The following is a 12,487-nucleotide window of genomic DNA, read 5'->3' on the forward strand; positions in this document are numbered from 1 at the left end:
GAGAAGCTAAATGTGATATGACACAGAACTACTGCTGTGAATTTGTAAGACAGTGAGACTTGTGCTTCTGTGCAACTGGACATTAAGAGGGAGGCATGTAAGGAGCTCCTGATTTCATTACATATATAACTGTTTTCTTCTGTTACTGCCAAATCATTCTGGTAATTATTTTGAAATACATATTCCTGCAGTATCTGTTTTTCCTCTGAGCACAGTGATTTCTATCTGAAATCTTTGCCTGAAATGCTGAGTGATGCTGACCAACCATGGTCTGTTCTCGAAGATCATCATGCTCTGTATATCCTAATGCAACTGTTTTTTCTTTTTCTTACTGATTGGAATACATTTAGGAGTTGGAGTGTTCCCTTCCCAGGACCCAATTCAGCAAATGATGCCTCCTTGGATTTACAATGACAGCTTGGTCCCAGGTAAACAGGACAGGGGGCACTTAGCCAGGTGGGTGGTGTGAGGTGTGAATGTACCTGTGCTTGTGTGGCCCCTTATTGATCAGAGAGTCACTCAGCCTTCAAATGAATCCTGTATCTTTGATATGTTACATATTTATGGGGGCTTTATCTGCATTTGAAGAAGTATGGGTTTTATTCAAGCATGTTAGCAAATTCTAGTTTAAACATTTGTGACAGCAGCTTATCCCAGTAGAGGTTGCATTGCTGATAATGCTGCTTTCATGGGTATTCTGGTTTTTGGTGTGTCTTGTAATTAGGCAGGCTCATTTCTGAAGGCTATTTATCTTTTCTGTGTAAATAATACAGTGAATAGAAAATGAAATGCTGTAGTAAATATTGATTACACTGAAGTTTAAATACGGAAAGCTGTTAGAACTGTATTTTTATATGTGTTATCCTGCAATTTCATTAAAGAAACATTTCTTGGCTTGTGTTAAACTTATCTGTAAAGATGATCCAATAATGCTTGTGGATGAAACACAATACCAGGATGCTGCTGCCTTACCTTACACTGAGTGTTACTAATTTGATATAATGTTGAGTTTGAGACAGAATAGAAAGGCAATATTAAATTTATTTGAAAAGAGCACTGTCTAACACTGACTCCCTCTCAACAGAGCTGTATAAGAAAATCTTAGAAACCACTCTGACTCCTGCTGGAATAGATACAGCCAAGCTCTACCCCATACTGATGTCGTCTGGGCTGCCCAGGGAGACCCTGGGGCAGATCTGGGCCTTGGCCAACCGCACGACCCCCGGGAAGCTCACCAAGGAGGAGCTGTACACCGTGCTGGCCATGATCGCCGTCACGCAGGTACGGCTCACGGGGCACAGGGCACGGCACCAACGAGCACCAGGGGCTGGTGTTCCACACCTGGAGTAAAAGACTACTTCTGGTGAAGTCTAGAGGAGAAACTGCCCTTGTAACCTCAGCGGGATTATAATGGTATCAGTTTTATCGGTTAGGTTTCAGTTACTCCTTTAGTGTCAGTGGAAGTTCTTAGATACACTTACCGAACACATCAATGTGTTTTTAGGATAAAATACTGCCTGGTTTCCTCCTGTTGTATCGAGATCTGTTCTCCTCAAACTATGTGGTTCCTGTATCCCTTAGTCTGTGAGTCTTTCTTCATGGAAAGGGTGGTCAGGCATTGGAAGGGGCTGCCTGGGGAGATGGTGGAGTCCCCATACCTGGAGGCGTCCGAGGAGCAACTGGATGTGGCACTCAGTGCTCTGGGCTGGGTGACAAGGTGGGGATTGGGCACAGGTTGGACGTGATGGTCTTGGAGGGCTTTTCCAACCTCAGTGATCCTGTGATTCTGGCTTGAATATGATTCACTTACAGTTGAGTATGATTCACTTACCTGGGCTCTTGATGGCATGTTTGGATTTGGAGGGTTTACTGGAAGCTTGACCAGTACCCTGCTCTTTGCCTTCAGTACCACAAGCTGGAAACTCGAAGCGAGAACACAACGTGCCCTGTTGTCAGCACTGCACGTGTAACTGGTGCCTGTGGAACTGGTGTCTGTGTAACTGGTGTCTGCTCGTTGCCTTTGCAGAGAGGAATTCCTGCAGTGAGTCCCGACGTGCTGAACCAGTTTCCCGCCGCGCCCGTTCCCACCCTGTCCGGGTTCCCCGTGGCCCTGCCCGCGGTGAGCCAGCCCCCGCTGCTGCCCCCGGCCCCGCCAGGCTCCGTGCCCTCCGTGCCCCTCGGCATCGGGCCCCCCGTGATGGGCATGGGCATCCCGGCACCGGCGCCAGCCCCGGCGGGAGCAGCTGCAGCTCAGCCTTCCGGAGCCTTCTTGCCCTCCTACCCGCCCGGCCAGGTGAGCCCGCTCCCCCTTCCTGGAAAACCCCCCTTCCTGGGAAAGGGAATTAGCCTGGAGCTGCCAAACCTACATGGTGACAACAGGCTTTGAGCAACTGGCAGAAAGCAGAGCTGAAATCTAACACGTGACGTCTGAAAACGTGAAGTTGTGCCGTGAAAATGTTCTTTCGTTTTTTCAGTTTCTCTCTGGTGGCATTAGGGCAGGCCCAAAAGCATTCTCCGTTACAAAGGGGGTTTTGGTTCTAGTTAGGATTTTGTAATGCACATAAAATAGAATTTTCGTTTCAGCTGCCCAACAGACTCTAATAGCTGGTAAAATAAGGGTTTTCAGGGGGAGCTGAGAACTCTGAAAGCCTTTGGTTTGCAAGGATAAATCACGGCAGGGGGGGATAGATTTTGCTGTTCGCAAATACGGTTCATCCCTCAGAAAACATCTCCTGTGGTGCTCTTGCTGTGTGATTGATTTTAAATTATTGATTGATTTAAATTATTCATATTTGCCTTTACTAAAAGATGACATGGCTATGATCAGTAACACATTTACTGTGAAAGGAGTAGAGTTCCTTATTCACCTGTTCTTCGTGCTTGCTCCCTGTAAACCCTGTACACTTGGTGTGTGTTTGAGTTGGGTGAGGTGCAGGCAGAGTGGAAATGCTGATGGTGCTGACGCTGAAAAGTTCTTTTTCTTCCTTCTTTCCTCTTGATCACACTGCTCTGAGCTGCTTTCATGCTATATGACAACTGCAAAAGCCAACAGCATAGCAATTGACTTGTTTGTAATTCAGGTAGTAAAACCAGAAGATGATGACTTCCAGGAGTTTCAAGATGCTTCAAAGTCTGGCTCCCTGGATGATTCTTTCACTGATTTCCAAGGGGATGTAGCTGGTTCCTCCAAAGCAGCCAGTTCCCAGCACCGGAGCAGGTACCATCTTTGATTTCCACCCCTGCTGTATTTTAGAACTCTTGTAAGAAATGAAATGTTTTCCTCCTTTGTGGGGACCTTTCTAGCCTGTAATTTTCGTCCGTCACCTGACTTCTACTCTGACAGTTTCTTTTGAAGGTTGTTACAGCTGCAATTAGACTTCCTGAATCAAAAATGGCATTTGATGTGCCATAGGTGGTTGATTTTTCTTTAGCATTCCAGTCATCTTGCTGAGGTCAATTGGGTTTACAAGGTTTGGATGTAGGTTTTCAGGGGTTTATGGTCCTGCACAGGCAATTGAAAGTTACTTCCCACTGTGCATCCAGGGGAAAATCTTGTATCAAGCTGTTCAGGAAGAATACCCTGGGACAGAGGAGTTCTGCATCCAGTATTGTGAACTCCCATTACAAGTAGGACCCCTCTAAAGCAGGAAAGTGTTTCTTGGAGTTGATAGAAACTATTTGCTGACATCAAGGTCTTTTCTTCAGGCCCTGAATATGGACCCCAAAATTCATGTAAAGAACACAACATTGTACTCTTAAATGCCTGAGAACTCCAGTGGACAGAGGGGTTATTTCTGTCATTTCTCTGTCCAATGCTTAAACTTTTGATACCTGACTATAAATCTCAACTGAAATCTCATTCAGAGTCCAGCAATTCTGACTTTTCCTTATGGGAGACTGTCAAGATGTAACTCCAGATCAGGCAAATTTTGAATAACAAAATAAGTAAGCATGTGTCCTCCCTTTGAGAGTTTACAATTAATCTTTCAAAGTCTACAAAGAGTACAGAATTTCAGCATTCTTTCCTTTGGCTGCTTTGCAAACTTTTATGCAGCTCCCAGGTGTCTGATTGTAGACAGACACACTTTCTGTGTATGAACTGACTGTTCTTAGTGGCAAACAGAAGTAGGATTTCCAGGTGAGCATTGGTTAGCAGGTGCTTCCTCACCAGTGACATCAAATGGGGATGCTCAACCAGATTGTTCTGTTACACTGACAAATGGTTTCTGTGTAAGAAAAGTTAATTTTGCTGATGGCACAGAACCCTGGAATCGTTTAGGTTGGAAGGGACTGTAAAGATCAGCCAGTTCCCACCCCCTGCCATGGGCAGGGACACCTTCCACTATCCCAGGTTGCTCCAAGCCCCATCCAGCCTGGCCTTGAACTCTTCCAGGGATGGGTCAGTCAATGCCACGTGGATCTGAAGATGCTGTTTCAAGTATATCTTACCTTAGGTGTCATTTTACCACTAAAGCTGATCTGTTACTGAAAGTTTTGACAGAAAACTGTCTGTAAATTGCACAATGGGAAGTAGGGGATCATAAAAAAAAAATAATTTCAAAAGTGGTGTTTCTTTTTCACTGCAGCAGTTCTCTTTATTCGGCTGTGAAAGCGTTCAGTTTTGAACAAAATGTTACAATGAGCTATAATCTAATTGCTTATGGAGCTTTATTTAAAAAAAAAGCCATCTGTGGAGTACAGCTGATTAACCATTCCATTTGCCAAGATTGCATATCTAATAGCCTGCTTTGCAGGGATGGGAAATTTAATTATATTACCATAAGCTCTATTTTTTTTTGCCATTGCACTGTCTGTCTGCAAGCACCACAGACCAGCACCAGCACGTGTGTGCAAGTGCTGCGTTTGTGTGTTGCTTGGAGGCTGCTGATAAGGAGATTTAAATGTCTCTGGAAAGATTCTTGCTCCAGGCTGAAGAACACCATAGAAATTCATTCAGGTTTTCAATGTGAATGACACAAACTAGAGGTAAAAATGCATCATTCATATGTAAAGGATGTTGTTGTGCAGAGCTGCCAAGGTCTGATAAGGGGGCTTGTGTGGAGGGCAAGCAAAGCTCTCCCAGAACAGCTCCTAAATCTTCCAGCAGTTGCTAACATGGTGTTAGGTTGTTATGGCAGTTTTACTGTAAGAAGTAGGGTGTGTTTATGCAAAAAGACTTGACTGTGGAACTGTGGATTAATCCTTATTTTGCTGACAAGATACCTGCCTGAACTCACTGATTGGCACTGACATAAATTCAAAGTTCTCCTTTCATTTTTAACAGTGGTCCCGCTTTATTCTCTTAATTTTGCAATATGTAGTAAAATATAAGCAAAATCAGATAAACTTAAGGTATGGAGCTGTCAAAATCTTGTGCAGTTTTAGCTCTTTACTGTATCTAGTTCCATCAGGGAGAATTTTCAAAAGGCATGAATTAACCAGCAGTGATTCCTGGGATATGTCTGTGTGCTTGTTCTCTCTCAGGCTGTGAATTCCTGTGGTGTCCTGGAGTATTTTGTCCATGTTTTGACAGAAATTAAAATCAAGAATGGTGTAAATTGACTTCTGGCCTAAAAAAAATATGAGATAAAGTTGGGAATTCACCCAGCTGAGGTTGTTCACATCAGGTTCTGGACTAAGCACTCATTAGGGCAGGAGTTTATGACCAAATTGTGTAGCCATAAGAAGAGGCTCCTTTAAATAAAACCTGGAAATGTAGATTTCCTGTGGAGGAATTAAGGAACTTTGCTTTTATCTCTTTTGTTTTCAGTGTTCCTTCCTTACTAATGCCACTCCCAGGTAATAAGCCGCTCTCACCAGCTGATAAATACGCTGTGTTTAAAGGAATGGCAGCTGAGAAGCCTTCTGAGACTGCAGCTGCTTTTGGAGGTAAAAGGACAAATGCACAACCACTGCGAGCAATTTATTGTAGTATTTCATATATCTTATTTTTGGCGTTGATAAGATATTAATATTTAAAAACTAGAGCAATTAATATAAAATTGACTGTGTGAATTCCTAATATATGTATGTAAATGTCTTTTCCCCTGTTCTCCAGATGGAGGGGACAAGTACAGCGCTTTCCGGGAATTAGAGCAGCCAGCAGAGAGCAAATATTTAGGTAAGCACTGGGGGTTTTACATATTTCCATTATCATTTTTAGCATTTCTCTGTATGAGCTGCAGAATTTCCTTTGCTGGAATTCTAAAATAACGGTGCTTCTGCTTCCCTGAGCAACTTAGCAGGAAGTATCCTGAAAAAAACAAATCCTATTGGAACAATCTGCTAGTTGTATTTCTGGAAGATTGGCACCTCTTCTGGGTGCTCCTGAGTTTTATTTTAAAGTAATGATACGGTTGGAATTTGCTTTAATAAGGAGTCATAAGTTTCTGAAACTCCTGTGATGTTTTGCGAGGTTCTCGTGCTCAGAACCTCTTGAGGATTAAATGCTTGCAATGAAATGGAATAACATTTGATCTCATCCTGTACATGTTCTAAAATGTACAAAATTCCTGTGTTTGCCTGCTGCCCAGGTCTGACCACTCTTAACCCTTTCACCAGCTCACATTTCTAATGGGAAGCTTTGCAATTCATCAGTAAGTTTAGTTTGCTGTGCTGTTGTAGTTTTGATCAATGAGTAGCAATTTCAGGAATATTTATATTGTTGCTGAGCCAACTGAATTGGTTTGGGGGGGAGGGAGAATGGAATAATAGGTCAGGTGTAGCTGTGGTACTTTACTACCATTATGGAGAGTATTCCTTTAAGTCTTTGTTTAAAATTCAGTTAAACTAATTCAAAGTATGACACTGTGTGGTAGCTAAACAATTAAATGTCAATGGTGTACTTCTAAAGTAGAAAAAATCTGTCTATTGGACACGTGTCTTAAAGTAAGCATCATTACTTTAAAATTACAAGTAGTCCAAGTATGTACATGCTGGTGAATGGGTTAAACTAGTCAATGTTTTCGAGTTTGAAAGAAACTGCTTTATAAAAAAATATTTGTGTACGAACAGGAAGAAACTTAGAAAATTAGCACACCAAAATATTTAATGTAAATTCAATGAAAACATTGTTAGCTAATGTTTAATCAGGTTTAAATTATAATCCTTGCGTAGCACGAGCTTGCATTCAGTAGGGAGCTGAGCTGGAGGTCAGCACTGGTGATTAGGTGTGCTCACTTTCCTGGGAGAGCCTGTCCCAGGCTCTGAGTAAAACTGGGATCAGCCTTGGCAGAGGCTGGAAGGGCCTGGTTGTGTTGCAGTTCCCACAGTTCTGATCACTTGGCACTGTGGATGTTCAGGTGAATGTGGCAGAAAACAGGATCAATTAGAACATTTTTAAGCTCTTTTCTGTCGGGGCTGTGTCTCTCCCAGCCCTTGGATTCCCCACCATGGCCAGTGGGACAGGCTGGCTGCCTTGTGGAAGTGAGCTTTTCCAAAAGTACCCGCAGGCACCAGGCACACCAGGCTGGTCTCTCCCGTGTTCCCCTTCCAGCCCATCGCCAGGGTGGTTTTTATCTCAGCCCTCTGCAGGTGCTCCATGAGGAAACTGCAATATTTCAGAGGGAGGAAGGGAGGAATTGCTTCTGTAAGGAAGCAAATACTGTATTGGTATACGTGAAATTCAGAATTACATTAATTGCTTGGCAAACACGAGAAGGATGAGGCAGGGAAAAGAACTTGAGTGGAAGCCAAATAAGACAGCGTTGATCACCTTTTGAAACTGTTTGTCATGGTGTGTTTTGATATTAACTCAGTGTAAAGGGAACTTAATATGACTTCAAGAATTAAGTGTTTGCTGGAGTGGATATTGAAATTGCTGACCTTGACACTTGTGTGGCTCATGGAAGTTGAGTTTGCAGTTCTGCGTGCATCCCGAGGTCTTTAATTTAAATAGTTTGCATACAAACTTCTGACATTGCATGAAATAATTTGCTTGCTTGCATGGAGTGAGTATGATGTATTTGTTGCTGCAGTGTTTCACTGTTGTTTTCTCCCTGTTTTCAGTCCCAGCAGATAACCTTGCAGAGTTCAAGCCCGCAGGAGTCGATGATGGTTTCACAGATTTCAAAACCGCTGACAGTATCTCACCATTAGAGCCACCCACAAAAGACAAAACCTTCCCTGCACCCTTCCCTCCTCTGCCTGCTCAGCCAAAACAGCAAACACAAGCCAAGACCCCTTTGAATCTGGCAGACTTGGATCTCTTTTCCTCTCCTGGAGAAAACAAGCAGCCATCCTTTCCACCTGCATTTAACACCTCAAAACCGGGCTCCTTTCCCCCACCGCCCCTTCCAGCCACCACTGCCCAGCCAGCACCCAGCAAAACTTCCAGCTTAGCTGACGACTTTGGAGAGTTCAACCTTTTTGGGGAATTTTCTAACGGCGCATCAGCCAGTGGACAAGATGACTTTGCAGACTTTATGGCTTTCAACAACAGCGGCGGATTTGCCGAGCAAAAACCGGATGACAAATACAATGCACTTAAGCTGGAGGCCGGTCCTGTTCCTCAGGCTGGCTCGTCTGCCAGCACAGTGAAGGGTGGGCAGAGTTCTGCCACCACTGCTACGCCCACCAAATATGACATCTTCAAACAGCTGTCTCTGGAAGGCTCCGGAGCGGGCTTCGAGGAGGCGAAGGACAGCGCGCTCTCCTCGGTGAAGAGCGACGATGATTTTGCTGACTTCCACTCCAACAAGTTTTCTTCCACGGGCAGCAGCGTGGATAAGTCACTGGTGGACAAAGTGGCAGCTTTCAAGCAGGCCAAAGAAGACTCTGCTTCGGTGAAATCCCTGGATCTGCCGTCCATCGGCGGCAGCAGCGTGGGCAAGGAGGATTCCGAAGACGCGCTGTCTGTTCAGTTTGACATGAAACTGGCTGATGTGGGAGGAGATCTTAAGCATGTCATGTCTGATAGCTCTTTGGATTTGCCAACAGTTAGTGGCCAGCATCCACCAGCAGCAGGTGAGGAACTGGTTAGATTGCTCTGGTAGCAGAGGTGGTGGAGGTGTCGTGTTCTCTGTGCTCAATTACAGTATTATGCACTCGTCTTTCAGTGGTGGAAGACCCTCAGTGTGTGTCCCCGCCAGCCAACGGCCCCTCAGCAGGGCAGCGATTAGTGTTTGTCCTAGAAGACTATAAATAGAACAGTTTGAACTCCAGGTCAATTTATTTTTGAGATTTGACAACATCATACTGGTACCTGTTTGCTATTGGCACTTGAGGGACTCAAGTGGAAAATATTCTAATGCAAACAGTGTCATTCCATTTCTATCAGCAGGATGATGGCAGAGTCTCACTTTATTCTTGGTTTCCACAAAGCATTTGGCTCGGGGGCTTCCCAAGGGTCGGCAGAACACTCATTTGGGCTGTTAATGAGGCTCTGACTAATCACCAGCACTGGTGTATTCCCCTTATTGTGGGGCTCAGTCAGTGTAGCCAAGCTTTTGCAGGACTGCAGGTAGAGTATTTCATAGACCTTTTAGTGTTAAATCCCTCATAGGAATCATTGTGCCAAGGGGCTCTAAGTGCTGGTCTCGTGATTGGGAACTCTGGGACCTAAATTTAAACCACGGGACTTCTGCTTTATCAGGTTTCCACCTGCTTGAATTTCCCTTTATGACATCATTCCTGAGGGAGTGAACTGACCATCTGATCTGACCACATATCACAAAACAGATTTCCCAAGTGTCCTGCTTTTTCTTTTCATATATACATAGGAGATAAGCTGTAGTTAAATGTTCTGTGGCCTTCAACAACATGGGAACCATTACTGTGTTCTAGAGCAAGTTTTATGCAGTCAAAGGCTTTTCTGAGCAGGGGAACATACAAACTGTAAATCTAAAAGCTCTTACTGCAAGAATTGGTTATTTCCACACGAAATATTTCTTCCATTTTTTGCAGATTTGGGTAGAGAAAAATATACAGTACTGTAATTTTGCATTATATGATATTTTTAAGTAGGAGTGAGAATTAAGTTGGCAATTTTGAGGTGGAAGATGCTCTCTAACAGGGTACAAAATATCAGGAATAATTTATTAGCAAAGACATTTAATTTTCATATTACTGCTTGGGAAAATTCCAAGTTGAGTGAGCTGTCAAAACGTAGCACCTACAGTGTATTCTTGAATGTTTACTTTGGGTTTGAAAGCACTTTTTCCTAATATTTTTCTAGCCTCTTTTAGTGGTAGTTTGACTTCTGTAGCTCTTTACAGGACGTGAGCTTTTGCCACAGCAGTCCGTGATGAATAATTGCCATTTGTGGCAGGAAAAGCCTTTTTTGGTTTGTTTAAGGGGGTTAGCCCCTCATGTGCTTGTTGCTAAACTTTTTAACTCTGAAGTAAGTATTAATTAGAAGCTATTTTTATTAAACAAGTCTGTATTCTCCTATGGTGCCAAGCTAGATGTTACTCCACAGGGAGGGTTTTGCTCCTTTTAACTCTCTGGATTTCGTAGCAGAACGTGCTCTGGACAATCTGCTACGAGCACCCCTGTGCTCCCCTGTTCCTTTCTGTGTGTTTGGTGCATTTCAAGCTGTGAACTGCTGATGGTCAAGTCCTTTTTTATTTTTTTCCCAGTTTACATGACGTTAAAAAGCAGATTTTTTTTTTTTTCCCCCTCATAATTTCCTTCGATCTGTAAATCTAATGTCAAAAAGGGACAGTTACCCCTTTGTCACCTCGCTGCTGGGAAACGGGAGACTAGTCCTTGAGAGCTGCATTTCTGCAAGCCCTGTGTCCCAGCTCCAGTGGAACAGCAGCAGGGCAGAGGTGCTGAGAGGTGGTCTGGCTGCCTGACATCCCCACACAGAGCTGTTTGTCCCCTGGCTGGGAGATTCCACCCTGGTAGAGCTTCCAGGTATGGGCAGGTAGGTGCTTACGCTGGGAATTAGGAAGAAATCCTTGAGGTGCTTCCCGTGCAACATCCTTTGGCCTCTGAGGGATGAAAGGTTCCCAGTTTTGCTCTCTCCAAGGGGGATACAGTCTCTTTAAACTTTGCTCTAACTCTGTGTGGAAGGTGGACGATACTAATGTTGCCTGATTTCTCTTGCATTTACTCCGTATAACCCTTTGAGCACTGGCTGCATGTTATTAGTTTGAACCAGGCTGCTTCTTTCCTACCAAATTTCGTTTCCCTCTGAGTTGAAAGCATTTTAATTAGCACCTCCTCATGTTGGATGGACCTGATCTGCCCTTCCTGCAGTGAGAGCCCTTCCTGGCTGGGCGCTCCCAAAGGGTTATTCTGCTGCACTGACACACCTGTAAAGTACCTTTTCCTTTGGCATTATTGGAGATCTCTGTATATTTTAAATCGACTTCAGGTTTTTTTGCTGCTTTTTCTAATGTCTAATTTCAACTAAACATTTCCTGTGTGAATGTGCCTTTTCAGATCTGCTTTGATATCTCTCTTCTGCAAGTATTGACCTGCATGCTTTACTCTGATACCGCCCTTCCGAGCTCCTCTGTATCACTATCTTTTGTGATCTGTAAGTCCTGCTGTGTTAATAAATATTATCTTGGCATATTTTCAAAACGTGGGGATGTGTGTGATTTGTTGCAAACCAGCAATGTATCTCTTTTTCTTCAAAAATACAAAGTTTAAAGTTCTAGTATCCCCTTAAGCTAGTGGGTGCCTTTCTCTTGCAGAGCAGAGTGTGGGTGAGCTTCTTTCTCCTCTTCCAAAGCTTTGACCTCGCTCCCTGTGACCTTCTGAAACCTTACATATCAGCCTAAATAATATTTTTCAAAAGAGCAATGTTTGAAAGGGATTGAGTAGAGAAAATGTGTGATGGCAGGGTTTTTTCTGTGAGTTGGAACTGGAAAACTGTGTTGCTCTCTAGACCTTTATGAGTAGAGGCCCATTAAATAATTTTCAGATATTTCTTTAGCTAATCTAAAGTGAGTTAATCAGAGCCCCAAAGTAAACACCCTGCTCCCTTTTTCCATTTTGGGAGTCCTGCCTTCTAAATATCAAAACATTCAGACATGAATGACAGCTGCCAATTTGTGGCCTGTAATTATGTCACCTCAAATTCCTCCAAATCCTGGGCCACTGGCAGCTTAGGATTAACATTAAATTAGCAGACAAGGTAAAAAGCTGAAAATAATTGAGATGTGGAATAAAGTTAAAATGTTGTGGGGTGTTGGGGTTGCCACAAGAGCAAAAACCAGACCAGGAAGCAGAATGTGGCTTTTCTTTACACCGAGCTTGAGAGACTTTAAAAGAAAAAGGATTAAAAAAAAAAACCAACCACACCAGCCCTCTTTGATTCTGGAGATCAGCAGGTCACGCCCAGCTCTAAAGCTTTTTAAACCAAAGCTTTGAACATAAACCTGACACCTAATTCTGCAGGGCCTGAGCTGTTTGTATTTGTTCAGCTAATCACACCTGGAGGAGGGAGAGTAACGTTCAAGACTGCATTTATTGCATTTTTGTCCAGACTTGACAGTCAGATTCACTCCCTTGCTCTCATTAAAGTTAATTCTGT

General features: G+C 43.5%; 1 protein-coding gene across 7 annotated transcripts in view; it reads left to right on the forward strand.

Annotated features, from left to right (window-relative positions):
* Positions 1-12,487, forward strand: part of SYNRG (synergin gamma) — a 40,293-nt gene that overhangs the window by 12,650 nt on the left and 15,156 nt on the right. For all 7 annotated transcript variants that reach the window (XM_039387285.1, XM_039387277.1, XM_039387278.1 and 4 more), the window contains 7 exons: positions 351-428; positions 1,085-1,281; positions 2,027-2,293; positions 3,081-3,217; positions 5,771-5,889; positions 6,059-6,121; positions 8,008-8,964. In XM_039387285.1, the coding sequence (XP_039243219.1) occupies positions 351-428; positions 1,085-1,281; positions 2,027-2,293; positions 3,081-3,217; positions 5,771-5,889; positions 6,059-6,121; positions 8,008-8,964 (1,818 nt within the window). The remainder of the gene's footprint in view (positions 1-350; positions 429-1,084; positions 1,282-2,026; positions 2,294-3,080; positions 3,218-5,770; positions 5,890-6,058; positions 6,122-8,007; positions 8,965-12,487) is intronic.

Source organism: Pipra filicauda, unplaced genomic scaffold, assembly GCF_003945595.2.
Source record: "Pipra filicauda isolate LSUMZ 115617 unplaced genomic scaffold, ASM394559v2 scaffold120_size2142806_pilon, whole genome shotgun sequence".
Lineage (NCBI taxonomy): Eukaryota > Metazoa > Chordata > Aves > Passeriformes > Pipridae > Pipra > Pipra filicauda.